Here is a 19,223-nt window from a genome sequence, read left to right as displayed (position 1 = left end):
TACTCTTTCAGTCTTTTCAGGACCTCTTCCAGGTTAGCCAGGTGCTCTTTGTCGGTGCGTCCTGTTATGATCATGTCATCCAGGATACATTGGGTTCCTGGGATTCCTTGCAAAATCTGGTCAATAGTTCGTTGCCAAATGGCTGGGGCTGATGCAATGCCAACAACCAGGCGCTTATACCTGTATAGACCTTTGTGTGTGTTTATTGTCAGGTACTGTTTGGAGCTCTCTTCAACCGGTAGCTGCAGGTAAGCCTGTTTCAGATCGATTTTACTGAAGTGTTTCCCACCAGATAGTGCAGCAAAGATATCATCTAGATGTGGTAGGGGGTATTGGTCCACATGCAACATTGAATTCACAGTTACCTTGAAGTCCCCACACATTCTAAAAGACCCATCTTTCTTCACAATAGGAACTATGGGTGTGGCCCATTTGCTTCTGTCCACTTTCGTCAGGATCCCTGTATCCTGCAAGCGATCGATTTCCGCTTCCACCTTTGGTCTCAGGGAGTATGGAACAGATCTGGCTTTGCAGAATGTCGGGTTGCGTCATCTCGCAGTACAAGTTTGGCTGTGAAGCCTTTTACTGTTCCCATCTGATCACTGAATACTGTGTTGTATTTCCTCCGCAAGTGTTCCAGTGTTTGGTCTGTGCCATTCTATTTGGACTGGAACGTGTGAAGCATTTTCAAGTCACACCAGTTCAGCTTTATTTTTGAAAGCCATTCCCTGCCCAAATAATGGGGGGCCAGTTCCAGGCACCACATACAGCTGTAACTGCTGTGTTTGCCCCCCATACCGCACTCTGACCTGCAATGCCCCCATTGGGCTCAATCTCTCTCCTGAGTAGGTCTTCAGCAACACATTTGTGTTCTTCAGCTTGATAGCCTTGAAGTGCTCATTGTAGACAGTAGTGGAAATTATAGACACTGCAGATCCCGTGTCCAGCTCCATTTCGAGGGGTTTGCCTTCGATGTCTGGTGTCACCCATATTATGCTACTGCTGGGAGAAGTCACTGTGTTTAACTACATTGTACCAATTAATCGTTCATCTGAAATACTGCCACTGTTCTCTGCTAGTGCATTCACAGACCCTTTAATTTTTTCAGTTTTCCTGTTGTGACTGAATTTAGCTCTGCATGCTCTTTGAATGTGCCCCCTTCTACTGCATTTGTGACAAATTTCGTCTTTAAAACGGCAGTCCTCTGCTCTGTGACCATCTCTGTCACACTTGACTGTGGTTAACATTGTATTATTATCATGTTTCTGTGTGTACAGAAAATTGTTTCTTATATAAACCATTATACATCTCTGTACAATTTGTGTTTACAGTCTGCAGTCCATGAAGACCTGCTGGTATCCGATGTTGCTGGTGGGAGAGACTGGACCTCTGAAGTGGCTGGTCACAAACCCGGGCCCCGGAAAAGGACACTGGATCAGGAGCTGTCACTCTTCCTACCTGAGTCGGAACCGGCACTGTGCCGCTAGGGACATAGACTCCACCACACAGATCACAACCAGTGTACAGGGGGACTGAACACCCTCAGTCCTGGTGGTCATGAGAGAGACAGAGGCTCCAGTCAGGGATCCAGTCTGCAGCCCAGACCCTTCTCTTTACAGTCTCAGTGCAGGGATGAAGCAGGGCCTGAGGCTGATAGAGATAGACCGTCCTGTTCCTATGATACAAACACCGCAGTATCCATGATGAACAGAGCAGGTCATCCTGGGCTTCAGCCTTCACAGAGAGTGGTGGGAGATTTCCCTGGTGGTGGTCCATCAGGAAGTCTGTCTTCTCCTTCAGGTTCTCATCTAATGCCTTGTTACTGGGTTCATAGAAGGGCCTGGACCTAGATCTAGCCTTCCTCAATTACAGTACCTCATGGTTACCCCACCAATACAGACAGTGCCAGGATGGGCTTTCACCACAAGAGGTACAGTGCATTCGTAAAGTATTCAGATCCCTTCCCATTTTCAACATTTTATGTTGCATCCTTATTCTAAAATGGATACAATTTAAAATTGCAATTATCAATCCACACACAATACCTCATAATGTCAAAGTGAAAACAGGGTTTTAGACATTTTTACACATTTATAAAAAACATGTACCTTATTTACATAGGTATGTATCCATTTTTGTATAAGGCTATAACGTAACTTTTTCCACATTTTGTTAGGGGGTCTGAATACTTTCCGAATGCAGTGTACCTAGCCTATAACACAGCTCGCAATCCCAACAACACCCAAACAAGAGGTCTAACGGTCAAGGAGGGAGCTCAAAGACCAATGCTGCGTTCGTAACCAATTTTGAGGTGGTGTTTTGTCATGCACCGCACAGGTGCAGTGAAATGATTTTGTTTTATAGGGTCAGCCATAGTAGTATGGCGCCCCTTGGATCAAATTAGGGTTAAGTGCCTTGCTCAAGGGCACATCGACAGATTTTTCACCTTGTCATCTCTGGTATTCGAGCCGACCTTTCGATTACTGCCCAACGCTCAAATCGCAAGGCCACCCGCCGCTCTTACCAGTTGTGAAGTCGTTAATACGAGTTGGATACATTCACGTGCTTTGAACTCATTGATAAACACTCATTGGCTAATGGACAACAATCTGCATCAACCATAAACCAAAAGTACAGCTAGACAATTGACAAAAGACAATTGAATATTTACCTTATTGAGGTGATGTAGATGGAATAAAGTCATTCTATTCTTTTCTACTCTATTCTTGCTAACGCACTGTTCTTTCTAAAGTAGTCTGCTCGTTAGAAAGAATAGAGTATAAAATAATAGAATGACTTTATTCCATCTACATCAGTTAAGTATTAAGTAAATATTTCAAAAGATACTGATCATAGATTGGAAGTGTTTTGTAATAAGCAGTACTGTATTTCAAAGAACAGTGTGCATACATTTTTAATTTAACCACACTGTTTGAGTTTCAATCAATAAGATCTGTTCTCTACAGTGTAATTGTAAGTAGAGGTGCAACCATGAACAGTAATAATATGGAATGGCTTGTATTCATGGATGCCAAGGGAAGCTAGGCTTCCTCCAAAAAATTACCAAGAAATAAAGAAAAATACATACAAAACAATTTATTTTGTCTCTCTGTGTTCCATACATTTCCTTCAATTCGCAAGAGGCTGAATGTATCTCACCAGGATAAAGCATCCAAGGGAACAAAATCGTGCCCTCTCTGTCTCTGTATGTGTAGCCCATCTATGCTGTCTAGTCAAAAAGCTCATGACGTTGTTGCCACCATAGCATTGAAGCAAGGGAAGGGCACCAACAAACAAAAAAAGTCTCAAGGGAAGTCAGTGTTGATTTGGCTTCAGATCAATCACATCACATTACAAGCCAAACATCATTGACAGAACTTGAATTGTTGCATCCTTAAGGTAACTGGCCCAACACTAACCACTAGGCTACCTGCTGCCCCGAAATGTGGAGGCTTTGTGATTTACGAGGAGTAGTTGAAGCATGCCGTGTACTGGATGGGGGAAAGAAGAAAGCCTGTCGGTTTTATTGATGTTTGACGAAGAGTATCTCCCTTCACATGTGAAAATGGGATATGTTATGTCTGCAGTGAGAGCTTCTGTCTGTATCCAAGCCTCTGTTTTTCCGGAATTGCAAAAGGTATGGACATATATCAAGTGTGTGCCGAAGGAATGTTGAAGAATCTGAGGGTGGACGATGTTGTAATTGTGATGGCAACCACGTTCCCACTTCCCTGGAGTGCCCAGTTAGGGTAAAGGTGTATGAAGTGGCAAGGGTCAGGGCTATACAGCAGGTCATCTCCAGTGACACGTGAAGTAGTTGAATGAGAGAGCGGAGCTGAAGGCATGGCGGTGGATGCTCCGGAGACTGTGGAGACCGAGTGTTGTTCAACAGTTGAGGGAAACTGATATGCTGATTGTGAAGGTGGATTTTAGGGTGTTTATCTCATATATGATTAATTGTACTGCATAAACAAACAGAGTCAAAGAAACTGGAGCAGAAATGTTTTGGAGTTTCCAGGACTTCACTGCCGATACATTGCAAAAAATACTGTCCTAAAATGCTCTTCCTTCTCAGGGCCCAGATCCCGAATTAAGGAGTAAATTGAGTTTTGTTCTTGTTTATTTGATTTAGTTAATTACTTGGGCTGATATACATCCAAAACAGTAGGTGGCAGCATGGACCTTTAGCATTTGTTTTCGGACAACCATAATATCAAAGAAGACAGTAGGTGGCTGCAATACACCAATAGATGTAGTCGGCCATAAAACTTTAAAGAAGAAGAACGGAAGTGAACAGTGACCAGAAACAAGCGTTTATATTGATGTTATTTAGACGTTTATTAACACCCTGGAACTAAAACGGTGACACTTTTAACTGCACAGAATCGCATAATTACCCCAGGCAGTTTTTAATTCGCGTTGATCACGGGGCTTTGTATCGATGCTAGCTGGCTGCTGGTTAGCTAAAAATGGCTAACGTTAACTGTATGGTTTTTCACACTCAAATAGCCTCCATCATGGAGGTGCTAGCGAATGCAGCCGTGGCAGAGATCTGTAAAGTCGTAGACGACGACTATGCAGTGTTTCGTTTGGAAATAACTCAAAGCAAGAAAGAAAACAGGGGATTGCGGAGGAAACTACAGCTACTGGAACTGAAGGTGGCACGGGAACGCGCAGAGAGAATAATGCGAGAGCGCGTCCTCGCCAGTCGTCCCAGTAGTGTCAAGATCCTCGACCGATACAAAGGAATGACAAGAGGTACATTTAGCAGAAGGCGGTGGCTGTCGCCATTCATATATAGCCGAGCCCAACCGGCCTTTTACATGGTTTGTCATCTTACGTCCGACTTTAATGTATTCCGTTCGCAATAAACTTGGCCCCTATGGACCGGCTGGTACATAAAACATCCTCCATTCAGGCTGCAAATGCTTCAGTTTCTTCCGTAACTTGATTTAATGGCTCGTCAGTGGGGAAAACACGGACAAAATGTGCGTGCTGGTCATATAAAAAATCCACCACCATTTTCGGACAACTTTCGGATGTTGCACACCAAGTGAGTCTGTCTACTCCTGGCAACATCAGGAAGTAGCATTAGCCACCCTAGAATGGTAGTGATATATATACACTGCTCAAAAAAATAAAGGGAACACTAAAATAACACATCCTAGATCTGAATGAATGAAATATTCTTATTAAATACTTTTTTCTTTACATAGGTGAATGTGCTGACAACAAAATCACACAGATTATCAATGGAAATCAAATTTATCAACCCATGGAGGTCTGGATTTGGAGTCACACTCAAAATTAAAGTGGAAAAACACACTACAGGCTGATCCAACTTTGTAATGTCCTTAAAACAAGTCAAAATGAGGCTCAGTAGTGTGTGTGGCCTCCACGTGCCTGTATGACCTCCCTACTACGCCTGGGCATGCTCCTGATGAGGTGGCGGATGGTCTCCTGAGGGATCTTCTCCCAGACCTGGACTAAAGCATCTGCCAACTCCTGGACAGTCTGTGGTGCAACGTGGCGTTGGTGGATGGAGCGAGACATGATGCCCCAGATGTGCTCAATTGGATTCAGGTCTGGGGAACGGGCGGGCCAGTCCATAGCATCAATGCCTTCCTCTTGCAGGAACTGCTGACACACTCCAGCCACATGAGGACTAGCATTGTCTTGCATTAGGAGGAACCCAGGGCCAACCGCACCAGCATATGGTCTCATAAGGGGTCTGAGGATCTCATCTCAGTACCTAATGGCAGTCAGGCTACCTCTGGCGAGCACATGGAACCCCCCAAAGAAATGCCACCCCACACCATGACTGACCCACCACCAAACTGGTCATGCTGGAGAATGTTGCAGGCAGCAGAACGTTCTCCACGGCGTCTCCAGACCCTGTCACGTCTGTCACGTGCTCAGTGTGAACCTACTTTCATCTGTGAAGAGCACAGGGCGCCAGTGGCGAATTTGCCAATCTTGGTGTTCTCTGGCAAATGAAAAACGTCCTGTACGGTGTTGGGCTGTAAGCACAACCCCCACCTGTGGACGTCGGGCCCTCATACCACCCTCATGGAGTCTGTTGCTGACCGTTTGAGCAGACACATGCACATTTGTGACCTGCTGGAGGCCTCCATGCTCTGGACACTACGCTGACAGATACAGCAAACCTTCTTGCCACAGCTCGCATTGATGTGCCATCCTGGATGAGCTGCACTACCTGAACCGCTTGTGTGGGTTGTAGACTCCGTCTCATGCTACCACTAGAGTGAAAGCACCGCCAGCATTCAAAAGTGACCAAAACATCAGCCAGGAAGCATAGGAACTGAGAAGTGGTCTGTGGTTATCACCTGCAGAACCACTCCTTTATTGGGGGTGTCTTGCTAATTGCCTATAATTTCCACCTGTTGTCTATTCCATTTGCACAACAGCATGTGAAATTTATTGTCAATCAGTGTTGCTTCCTAAGTGGACAGTTTGATTTCACAGAAGTGTGATTGACTTGGAGTAACATTGTGTTGTTTAAGTGTTCCCTTTATTTTTTTGAGCAGTGTGTGTGTATATATATATATATATATATATATAGATATAGATATAGATATAGATATAGATGGATATCTATCTATCTATCTATCTATCTATCTATCTATCTATATTTATTATTCAGACAGTTCTGCCTCCCGAGGCGAGACAAATCTTCCCCTCCCCCAATAGGTTTGGCCTTGTTAGTAGGCTATATAATCAGTTCAATGTCAATAACAGCGTAATATTTTCAATCTGATTACATTGATAAAATCACCAATGCTCTGTACGTTCTGCCACCCGAGGTGAGACAAAAATAATGACATCTTAGACATCCGTATGAATCTAAGCATTGCACTTTCAAAAATTACTTTTCCACCCAGACAGAGGTTCTGTTGATGCAGAAAACTGTAAGCTTCAACTGCTGGCTACTCGTCTATGGTATAACCCAACAACAGAAGTGCTTCCCTAAAAGCTGCCTAAGTTTAAACAAACATATTCTCTTTTCAGAAAGAGAAAAGCTCAATAAGGACAGAATAGCAAAGTCACATTTTTAAATCTCCTCGAATATTATAGGCTGCAGTTTAGCTTCAGATTGTCATAGAGTGGAATCAATATATCCACATATGCATCGGTCAACTCTTTCGCTGGCATTTTTGAGCTTGTTTTTACCATAAGGCATCAGAGTTGAGCATTGTTATTGAACGCTTGATATAATCTGGATACGTTTTGTATTTGTTTCAAAATATAAAGCAAACAATAGATAGCCTTTGTTAACGAAAAGGGCACAGGGGATATGTGATAACCTCACTCAACTCGAGCCCTGGTTTTAGTCAAACACACCAAGCCCTTCCCAGACAGAGGTATTTAATCAGTGCATGCAACAGTATTGGGAGTATTTGGCTATACCGACATCTATGGATAGGATAATTGTGTCTGTCAAACAGGTAGGCTCACCACTTATTTTTTTGGGAGATGAAGAAATAGGCTCCAATTATATGTCATTCTATGTTTATGCCCATAACATTTTTTTGGAGGTCCCTCACCAGGCAGAAGAGAATTTGACTTTAAACCCTGCATCGGAGAGTTGCAATGTTGCAATCTAGTAGGAAACTGAGTTTCTTATAATTATCTGTTATTTTACCAGGTAAGTTGGCTGAGAACACATTCTCATTTGCAGCAACGACCTGGGAAATAGTTACAGGGGAGAGGAGGGGGGTGAATGAGCCAATTGTAAACTGGGGATTATTAGGTGACCGTGATGGTTTGAGGGCCAGATTGGGAATTTAGCCAGGTCATCAGGGTTAACACCCCTACTCTTACGATAAGTGCCATGGGATCTTTAATGACCGCAGAGAGTCAGGACACCTGTTTAACATTACAGCTGAAAGACAGCAGCCCTCACGGGGCAGTGTCCCCATTCACTGCCCCCAGGCACTGGGATATTTTTTTAGACCAGAGGAAAGAGTGCCTCCTACTGGCCCTCCAACACCACTTCCAGCAGCATCTGGTCTTCCATCCAGGGACTGACCAGGACCAACCCTGCTTAGCTTCAGATGTAAGCCAGCAGTGGTATGCAGGGTGGTATGCTGCTGGCAAATAGTAATCCACCTGTTATAACACATGGCACCGCACCATAATTGTTACAATTACAATTTTAAAAAATGTGTAACATATTTAACATATTTTAATATTCCTGTAGAACTGTAAAACAGTAAGAGCATTTGAGCTTTGGAAACAAGTGCTTTCATAAATGCATGACGGGCCTTGTTTCGCTGGAGCAGTGTAAAATAAGCTTTGTCAATGACCAAATCGAATTTTATTGTTCAACCTCAGTTTCAGCATTTATGTATTTCGTCTCCGCTTAGAGTGGCCTCTTTCCTCTGCTGTGGTGCTGCATTGCAGTCTGCTATGTTTTCTCTCAGTAGCTGTCCATGGGCCTCAAATCATCTAAATTTGCCTGGACACCAGCCTCCAGCTCCTTCCACCTCTAGAAACTATCTAGGTGGTCATGCGAGTTATCATGCGAGCTGAGGGGGTGTCACTGATTTTTCCAGTCCCTGATTCCATCCCTGACCAGCTCAGATTTGCACTCCTGTGAATAAAGTTTGCAGCAAAAACAGAAGGCTGCATCTCTCTGCTTGAAATAGACAAGCCATGGTCTCTCCACTCTCTCCCTGTTCGCCATCCTCCTATTGTAGTGGGCCACCGAAAACTTTCGTTGCCCTTCATTTCTTGGGAAATTCCCCTCCTCCTCCTGATGTGGCCCAGCCTGCACTAGCATATCCCGTAAAGATCCATTCATATATTTTGGCCACTCACTGGGATCTTTTCTATTTATTTTGCCTGGCAGTCGGATTTATCAGCAGCACCACCACTCTCATCCGGAACGGGTAGCGACAAATCTGAATCCGGGTCCAAGATAGTAGGGTCTCCGCCGGCATTGTTTGGAGGTGTGGCTGGGCCTGGTGCGACCACCTGTTCTTGTCCAGCCAGAGAGCTGTCATCATTGGTGGAAGTGCATGGCTCGGACTCCTCCAGTTTGCCGTCTTCGCTGCAAGAATCAGCAAACAGGGGCTCGTCGTTCTCGGCGAATGAATGGCCTGTCCTCATAGGCTTGTCATTCTTCACACCGGCTGATGGACATTGCTGCACGTTTATCAATTTAACCAGCTAATTTCTGTGGTTTAGAGATTGTGCCTCATCTAATTTTTTAATTTGTTTTGAAATATTCGCTTCCTGATAGTTTTTGTCTCTTAGACATGGTGCAAATTGTTTCAAATCTCTATAGATTACTTTTAGCTAAAATTATATTCACTAGTAGTAGCGAGCTAACGTTAACAGGCTAGGTTAGGCGACTGCCTTAATCACGAATCGTCTTCGTCACACACAAACATAAAATAAAATACCGATGCCTTTGCAGCCTGGACAGGAGTGTATTACAGGCTGGCATTGCTGAACGATTAGCGCTATGCATCATGTGGGTTGAACGCTATAACAGAGATTAATACGATTAATAAAATACCCACAACGGTAGACTGCCTTTACTGCTTATTAACCATTTATTCACATTACTTGAATAACATGTTTTATTTGATGACTTTATTTCATTCAACCTCTATAGAGCTGCTGTCTATGCTGTATGACAAAATCAATTTGAGTAGTTCTTCAAAGTAAATAAGTCATACTTTGACTGCTGAATACCAATTGTCAATCACTTAGATCATGTATTTTCAGGATAGCGAAGCAACTGCTTTCTAGCCCTCTCGATTGCGCCTTCTCGCTTCTCTCAAAAGGTTCTTCGTGGTCAATTCGTCACCTGAAGTGGCAGTACAGCATTTACTGCGATGCATTGTCTGCCGAAATCAGGGCTTTCATACATACCTCTTGCGCTTAGCGGAGCAGAGCTATTGTTCATACAGGACATACCGCCCCCACCTTCTGTCAACCAAACATGTCAATGCAGAGCTATATGGAGCCCTCCGCAATGCAATATGGAGCTTGCTTTGGCCTAAGCATGCGTCTGAAGCCGCCGCAAATGCGTCAGAACTTACAACATTTACAGATCAAGCATAAATTGTCTTTCAGTCTCCATGCCTGCTCCGCAGATGTTGGTCAATTAGTTGTTTAGAAACCGAAAAACAACTGACATTTGGGTTAATCACTCAGCACTATCGGCTGGGCTGACGGTGTCACCTACAGGTAATACACATCAGGAAGAATTATGCCCTCCAGGGGTCCAATTACAATCCCAAGGTAGTGTAAAATGCACTCAAAAGCAACATGTGAAATGTTTTTTTTCTTTCTGGCATTCTATGAGAACTCCCTGTGTTCTGCAACCAAATTACACCCTGCGCCCTCATGCGACAATGTTTGCAAACACAGACAAGGATCTATACCGTTGAGGAGACAGTAGCTAACCTACCAATCTCTTTTCCCCCAATCACTTTCTCAGGTGAAGGACATCTACCTGGAGGCCACAAGAGCTTTGTGAAGCCAGTGGGACACAATACATGGAGAGATGACCAACCAATCACTGTTGATGAGGGGAGTGGAACCTCAACCCAGCATGTTATCGTAGAGGTTAGTGTAATAGTGCTGCATTAAAAATGTGTTACTTTGTAAATCAAATGTGGCCCATTTATTTCAGAAATGCAAGCTATTCACTTGTTTACATGTACATCCTTATTTATCTGCCATAGGGCAGCTTGTGAGACTTCCTTACGACATTGTTATTCGATTCAACTCATTTTCCCGGTAATAACCTCCACTCTTCTTGTGTCAGTCTGCAGATACAGAGGCTGTAGCTCCTGGGGTCAAACTGGAGAGGTCTAAAGGAGAGGAGTACCCACGGCGCAGTGATGACATTGAGACTGGACTGGCTGGAGTGCCCCCTGTAGCCACGAAGGACCCCACAACCGCCTCAGGGCGGCCCAGAACCCAACACAGCATCACGGAGGTCAGTGGACTCCTGAACACCGTCCTCAAGACAGAGACAGATACCAACACTTTAACTGTAACACGCAGGCTGTTACACACAGGATCTGACCACAGATCAGACCCAGAGAGGCTGGGGCCACTGGGCTGTCTTCCTGCTTCTAGCTCAGAGTGTTTACCGATATTTCGCCAGAGGATAGTTCATTTCTGTAGGGATGGTGACGCGTTAGACACCGGAGGTGATGATCTGTCTTGTTCTTATGCTACAGAGATGGACCCTGGCAACATATCCTTGGGTTTAGAAACACAGACTGATCAGTCTAGAGAGGATTGGAACCAGTACAGTAGTAGTTTATACTCTGAAGGGTGCCTAGATAAGAAAGGGGGGTGTATAGTGGTAGATGAGGTGACTGTGAAAGTGGAGGGCGATGCTCCTCACACATGGAATGCAGATAGTCACCTAGGAGACAGACACTCACAGGGCAGAGATTTCTTAGATTATAGGAAAAGCTTAGAGACAAATCCAAATGTCGTTACTCACTCCCCTTTACACGTGCTCGGGGATAGCGACCCAGTGTCCACGTCGATGGGGCCTTCCGATTCACATGGCCACGTCCTTTTCGATCAGGTATTGAACTCAAACGACAGGGTTAGAGCCCAGGCTCAGGGAGGGGGAGCCACATCAGGCAATAGTAAAGAGAAACAGTTCCTCTGCATGTTCTGTAACAAAGGCTTCAGCTGCCTCCAGAAGGTGGAGATCCACCAGAGGATCCACACCGGGGAGAAACCCTTTAGTTGTACCCAGTGTCATATGCGCTTCACACAGGCTGGCCACCTGAAGAGACACCAGATGGTCCACACAGGAGAAAAACCCTACAGCTGTACCCAGTGTCACATGCGTTTCGCCCAGGCTGGTGACCTGAAGAGGCACCAGAGGGGCCACACAGGGGAGAAACCCTACAGCTGCCCCCTGTGTGAGAAGAGCTTCTCAGAGAGGACCTACCTCAGGATACACCAGCAGAAAAAACATTCCACTCAATAGAAACATAGAAAATTACCATTCTACCTGATAGCTTCTGACTTGAGATCAAACCCTTCACTAAAGACTGATGCATTTTTATTTTTGTCAGTAGAAAAGACCCACAGATGCATTTGGAATAATGAGATTCACAGATTTCAGTGTTGAGTATTCCTGGATAGAATAATGCATCCAGACATTGTGTGATATATAAAGACATATATAAGCCTAAAAAGTCTGTTACATGTTGTGTTTGTACTATGTAGGCCAGGGCTGGGCAATTGGCAGAAATGTCTCCACCAAATGTAAAATTGTGTAGAATTACAGAAGACTTGCTTTAAAGCTGCAACATTATTTCTACGCCCAATGGCAAAATGTGTAGAATTGCAGGAATTTGAGATTTGAGTCAGATTTCTTCTGGACCCCACTCCCGTCAACGTTGCCCATCTCTGGTGTCTCCACCTATGAGTAGCTTGCCAAACATTTCTGAAAGTACATGCACTTTTCATGTGTTCCAACAAATCTCACAAGTATCAGACACAGCAAGCTCCCAGCTACTATCTAGTCAACGCTGCATTGACATTATCCCACCCCTGGTTAGTCACTATTCGCTTAAAAAAGCCAAACTTAACACAATATCTGCCAATTCATTTTCAGCAATATTGCCCATCTGGCTGTATGGTGCAGGCATTTGTCTCCCTCTGTGTAGCCAGTTGATGTGATAACTGCCTTATGAGTTTCCCCAAAACCTTCTCAATTAAATGTTGTGTTTGTATCTATTATTTGCATACTTTGCCATGAAATGAGCAGCAGCATTACAGAACCATCGCTAGACGCACAATTAAAGGGGAATTTGTTTTTTTGTTTTCTTCCAGACAGACCAAAAAAAGTGTTCTGATGTGATTTAAGCATTTGATTTCGTTGTTTCTCAATTGTAGTTTTAAGAGTGAAAAACCTGGAAAAATATAACATTACATAATTGGGGGGGGGGGATCTCAGATTTTATAGGGCCCCCTTAGTTGTTTGTTAACCATGAATTTACCAGTATATTGAGAGAACACAACTTTCTCTCATACACTAAGGACCTAGGGAAGAGTTGCAGGGCAGAAGAACGTGCCAATTTGAAAGCTAGAAAAAAAAATAGTAGCTTGGAACATGTTTCATTTTTTTTAAAGTAGCTCTTATGCTAGAAAAGGTTGGAAACCGCTGCTGTATGATGTTCTCAAATGCATGTTTCATAACTTCCATTCAAGTACTTATTTTGTTTCCCCCAATGACACTTTTAATGAGAAAATGAATGCAGTTTATCAAGTTCATGAAGATATTTTTTTTTAATGCCTTTTCAGCCAATTTGCATCTTTACAGTTGAAGTCGGATATTTACAGACACCTTAGCCAAATAGATTTCAACTCAGTTTTCACAATTCCTGACATTTAATCCAAGTAACAATTCCCTGTCTTAGGTCAGTTAGGATCACCACTTTATTTTAAGAATGTGACATGTCAGAATAACAGTGGAGAGAATTATTTATTTCAGCTTTAATTTCTTTCATCACATTCCCGGTGGGTCAGAAGTTTACATACACTCAATTAGTATTTGGTAGCATTGCCTTTAAATTGTTTAACTTCGGTCAAATGTTTCAGGTAGCCTTCCACAAGCTTCCCACTATAAGTTGGGTGAATTGTGGCCCATTCCTCCTGACAGACCTGGTGTAACTGAGTCAGGTTTGTAGGACTCCTTGCTCGCACAAGCTTTTTCAGTTCTGCCCACAAATTTTCTATAGGATTGAGGTCAGGGCTTCAATATATCAATATATATATCAACATCATATTCCATCCTCATGATGCCATCTATTTTGTTTAGTGCACCAGGCCCTCCTGCAGCAAAGCACCCCCATAACATGATGCTGGCACCCTCGTGCTTCACGGTTGGGATGGTGTTCTTCAGCTTGCAAGCCTCCTCCTTTTTCTTCCAAACATAACGATGGTCATTATGGCCAAACAGTTCTATTTTTGTTTCATCAGACCAGAGGACATTTCTCCAAAAAGTACAATCTTTGTCCCCATGTGCAGTTGCAAACCATAGTCTGGCTTGTTTTTTATGGCGGTTTTGGAGCAGTGGCTTCTTCCTTGCTGAGCGGCCTTTCAGGTTATGTGGATATAGATACTTTTGTACCCGTTTCCTCCAGCATCTTCACAAGGTCTGTTGCTGTTGTTTTGGGATTGATTTGCACTTTTCGCACCAAAGTACGTTCATCTCTTGGAGACAGAACGCGTCTCCTTCCTGAGCGGTATGACGGCTGCGTGGTCTCATGTTGTTTATAAGTGTATACTATTGTTTGTACTGATGAACATGGTACCTTCAGGCGTTTGGAAACTGCTCCCAAGGATGAACCAGACTTGTGGAGGTCTACAATTATTTTTCTGAGGTCTTGGATGATTTCTTTTGATTTTCCCATGATGTCAAGCAAAGAGGCACAGAGTTTGAAGGTAGGCCTTGAAATACATCCACAGGTACACCACCAATTGACCCAAATGATGTCAATTAGCCTATCAGAGGCTTCTAAAGCCATGACATCATTTTCTGGAATTATCCAAGCTGTTTAAAGGCACAGCAACTTAGTGTATGTAAACTTCTGACCCATTGGAATTGTGATACAATGAAATTATAAGTGAAATAATCTGTCTAAACAATTGTTGGAAGAATTACTTGTGTCATGCACAAGGTAGATGTCCTAACTGACTTGCCAAAACTAGAGTTTGTTAACAAGACATTTGTGGAGTGGTTGAACAACGAGTTTTAATGACACCAACTTAAGTGTATGTAAACATCCAACTTCAACTGTATGTGTGGTTTTCATATGGAGTATTTAATTTTTTTTTCTGTTTAATAAACACAAAATGGGACCTTTCATTCTAAGACTTTCTTTAGTATACATCACCTCTGATCTCACCCTATTCTGCATAAACCCGACAGCACTTTATAACCATCATACACTTACTAAGTATACCCACACACTAACAAACACCTACTCTACACGTCCAAATAGTTTAGTCTGACTTTTGACTTATTATAGCCAACATATTTTACCTACAACATCATATGTATGTCCAACATGATGGGTTTAACAACAATGAAGTCATTGTATCGACAGTATATGACTCAAACGTAGTGGGGATGACTAAACACGTTAAAAGTGTGTTTATTTTCTGTGTACATACCGAGGGAGTGTAATTTTATTTGACCTTTATTTAACTTGGCAAGTCAGTTAAGAACAAATTCTTATTTTCAATGGTGGCCTAGGAACAGTGTGTTAACTGCCTTGTTCAGTGGCAGAACAACAGATTTGTACCTTGTCAGCTCGGGGATTCGATCTTGCAACCTTCCGCTGACTAGTCCAACACTCTAACCATTAGGCTACCTGCCGTCCCAAGTGTATGTCTGTGTAATCTGTATCATCCTGTCTCTTCCAGGAGGTGGGTCCAGAGGTGCTGCTGGTGAAGGAGGAGGGGTGTGAGGAGAGTCTTGGGAACCCTGAGGGGACCATGGTCATGGGAAACAACCAGACTACACCTCTTCCTGAACCCACAGAGGAACCAGCTGAGCAGCACAGGACCACACACAGTCTCACTGAGGTGAGCCCACTGTAAACTACTGTCTGAATGGTATTAGGTCAGGGCCTGTATCCACAAAGCTTCTCAGATCAGTTTAGCCTTTTAGATCATAATAAATAGCAGCACTCTTACTCAGACTATTTGTAGATATGGGTCCAGGTCTTGATAAATTTAGTCGTAAGTGTGGGACCATGCCTTTTGAATTATCAAACCATTAAATAGGGTCAATAAATCAAATCAACTAGCAGTTTGCCTAGTACTAGTACTAACATATCTTACAGTCAGTAGACATGGAGGATGGGAATCTTGATCTGCTGCTGGTCAAAGAGGAGACAATTGAGGACGAACCAGAGAGCACTGACCTGCTGAGTGGACTAAAGATGAGGGAGCAAGGTAAGGGACAAATACATATAGCCTACATACAGTAATATATCATCAATGGGAGTAGTGATGCGCCTGGCAATTGTTTTTCTCTTCATTCATAAAATGAAATCAGTAGAACACACATTGCAATGTACAAACATGACCAAGTTATTGACAACAACAAAAAAGCCATGTTTGTAAAGTCTGTTTTCTAACCTCTTCCTGCAGGTGGTTGGTTGGAGGCTAACAGAGGAGACTGGGCAGCTAGCTTGGATTCCCAGACCCCAACAGGTGCAACCAAGGGCCCAAGGGACATCACCACTGAGCCGGTCAGGACCAGAGGCGACATAGTGGAAGTCAGTGGATGGGACAGCGTCCTCAACTCTGGGCTGGGGAACAACACTGTTAACCACAACCAGAAACAGACAACCGAACACAAAACAACAACCGAACTTAGTCTCCATGACAACAGACTAGCTGAGACCAGGGCGAGGTGTAGATTTGGTCTGCGGGCACGAGGAGGTGTCTGTCTAAGAACAGATTCGGCTAGCGATGCTCCGTCCTGCTCCTATAGTTGTGATTCAGAGAGACTGATGGCGCCTCAGGGTAACCCGCTAACAGGTGCTGCCTTCAGCCTGCCTTCTATAGGATCCATCAACTGGAACATGGACCCTGTGACAACACAGACAGTCCCTGGCCTTAATCCTCCTCACAGTCTCCTAATGTTAAACCAGACCTCAGACAATGCCAGTGCCTTAACACTAAATGGCTACACAAGCCCATTGACAAATGACAGTAGTAGTAATGCTATCAGTAGATCCGGTGGCAAAGAGAAGCGATTCCAGTGTTCGTTCTGTGGGAAAGCCTTCAGTTTCCCCAAACAGGTGGAGATCCACCAGAGGATGCACACAGGGGAGAAGCCATTCGGCTGCCACCTGTGCCAAGCCAGTTTCTCAGACTCGTCCAACCTGAAGAGGCACCAGAGAGTCCACACAGGGGAGAAACCATTCGGCTGCCACCTGTGCCGAGCTAGTTTCTCCCACTCCTCCAGCCTGAAGAGGCACCAGAGAGTCCACACAGGGTAGAAATCCTTCAGCTGCCCCAATTGTGAGAAGAGGTTCTCCCACCAGCTGAACATGCACCTGGAGGTCCACAAGGGGAAGAGGTTCTCAGCGAGGAGGTACCTCAGAATATGCATAGTGATATGTTGTACATTTATATTTACATTTTAGTAATTTAGCACACTAGTTAGTTTGAAGGTAAAGTGTTTTATACACGGATCTTTACAGGAAACCTACTGACAGTTGTCACCCACTTCCCTTGAAAAATAGTTTTCCCTACAGCCAATTCTGTCGAATCAAAAGAATTTGCAAAAAACAATCAGATTTCAACAGAAATATGGCTGAGACGCAAAGAAAATTCAAGGAGAGGGGGTACAAAAATGATCAGATTAATATTGCCGTTGAGAAAATCCAAAACAAAACGAGACATTCTTGCATTCTAACTACCAGCTATTCAAAGTGCTCTGAACAAATTAAGGGAATCATTCAATCATTGGCACATTCTAAAATCCGATAATAATCTCGGTAATGTGTTTTCGGACCTTCCTTTGGTCATATTCTCGCGGGGCAGAAATCTCAGAGACCAATTGGTACACTGATTTACCACCCCAAGATATTCCCGAACAATGTCTATTTGCGCCCGTACTGGATGGAAATTACAAGTGTAATGGCTGTGCTCAATGCAATGGCACTTATAAATGTTGATCCTTCAAACACCCAAAAACAGGGAAATAGATCCCAATCAAAGTTGTTATTATGTGCTCCACTAAGGCAGTTATTTATCTGATAACTTGTCCTTGTGGTAAAAATTATGTGGGTAAGACAAAGCGCAAATTAAAAGTACGTATCTCAGAGCATCGTAGCACCATTAGGTGCAAAAACTCGACTTACCCAGTTGCGGCCTACTTTTTGGAAGCAAACCACTCGATTTTGTCTCTGCATTATATTGGCATCGAACATGTCACCCTCCCTAGGAGAGGGGGTGATCTTGATAATTTATTGTTAAAACGAGAGGGTGCCTAGGTCTTTAATTTAAAGACCCTTGCTCCCTTCGGTCTCAACGCAGACTTTGATCTGAAGCCATTCTTGTGATTATTGTAACTTTTGCCACTGTAATCGTTTGTAAGCTTGTGTAGTCTAAAATGAATCTATGATCGCATGCTATCCATTTGTTTTTTGTATGCTGATCTTTGTATGCCATTTTAATATGTGAGAATTAACCAATGATAATAGGCCACACTTGGCCATGATTACAGACACCAGTGTGTCTTTTGACACTCTATAAACGAGTCATCCCGCAGTGTTTGATTACACCCTGATGAAGACGTTGGATATTAAATGTTTTGCATCTGAGCTCCTAGAGTGTGCGGCTCTCCTTTATTTTCAAGTTTTCTACTCCATTAGCCAGCACCTCGCCTATATAGGTGTGCGTTTCTTTTTCTTCTTGAAGGTAAAGTGTTAGCAAAGTTATTCAACAGTCATTGCCAAAAGTTTTGAGAATGACACAAATATTAATTTTCAGTCTGCTGCCTCAGTTTGTATGATGGCAATTTGCATATACTCCAGAATGTTATGAAGTGATCGGATGAATTGCAATTAATTGCAAAGTCCCTCTTTGCCATGCAAATGAACTGAATCACAAAAAAACATTTCCACTGCATTTCAGCCCTGCCACAAAAGGACCAGCTAACATCATGTCAGTGATTCTCTCGTTAACACAGGTGTGAGTGTTGATGAGGACACGGCTGGAAATCACTCTGTCATGCTGATTGAGTTCGAATAACAGACTGGAAGCTTCAAAAGGAGGGTGGTGCTTGGAATCATTGTTCTTCCTCTGTCAACTTTTGGAGGATGGCCTGGTGTCAAGAAGGGCAGCAAAGAAGCCACTTCTCTCCAGGAAAAACACCAAGGACAGACAGATATTCTGCAAAAAGTACAGGGATTGGACTGCTGAGGACTGGGGTAAAGTCATTTTCTCTGATGAATCCCCTTTCCGATTGTTTGGGGCATCCGGAAAAGACAAGGTGAGCGCTACCATCAGTCATGTGTCATGCCAACAGTAAAGCATCCTGAGACCATTCATGTGCGGGGTTGCTTCTCAGCCAAGGGAGTGGGCTCACTCACAATTTTGCCGAAGAACACAGCCATGAATAAAGAATGGTACCAACACATCCTCCGAGAGCAACTTCTCCCAACCATCCAGGAACAGTT

At 43.5% G+C, this 19,223-nt stretch overlaps 1 protein-coding gene across 1 annotated transcript; it reads left to right on the top strand.

The window, feature by feature from the left end:
- Window positions 1-4,231: 4,231 nt before the first annotated feature.
- LOC135507673 (uncharacterized) lies at window positions 4,232-18,365 on the top strand. The gene is made up of 6 exons (XM_064927268.1): window positions 4,232-4,758; window positions 10,475-10,602; window positions 10,805-10,978; window positions 15,448-15,609; window positions 15,870-15,981; window positions 16,180-18,365. The coding sequence occupies exons 1-6, from the start codon at window positions 4,470-4,472 to the stop codon at window positions 17,034-17,036; spliced, it is 1,722 nt and encodes a 573-aa protein (XP_064783340.1). The 5' UTR covers window positions 4,232-4,469; the 3' UTR covers window positions 17,037-18,365.
- Window positions 18,366-19,223: the final 858 nt, after the last annotated feature.

This window comes from Oncorhynchus masou, chromosome 21, assembly GCF_036934945.1.
Source record: "Oncorhynchus masou masou isolate Uvic2021 chromosome 21, UVic_Omas_1.1, whole genome shotgun sequence".
In the NCBI taxonomy this organism is placed as follows: domain Eukaryota; kingdom Metazoa; phylum Chordata; class Actinopteri; order Salmoniformes; family Salmonidae; genus Oncorhynchus; species Oncorhynchus masou.
This window is presented reverse-complemented; position numbering and strand designations above follow the sequence as displayed.

What these genes read in the sequence shown, in the direction of transcription:
- LOC135507673 (XM_064927268.1), top strand. Translation starts at nt 4,470, where the DNA reads ATGGCTAACGTTAACTGTATGGTTTTTCACACTCAAATAGCCTCCATC. An exon ending in CCCAGCATGTTATCGTAGAG is followed by an intron (nt 10,603 to 10,804) that starts GTTAGTGTAATA and finishes TTCTTGTGTCAG; the next exon opens with TCTGCAGATACAGAGGCTGT. An exon ending in CCCAACACAGCATCACGGAG is followed by an intron (nt 10,979 to 15,447) that starts GTCAGTGGACTC and finishes TGTCTCTTCCAG; the next exon opens with GAGGTGGGTCCAGAGGTGCT.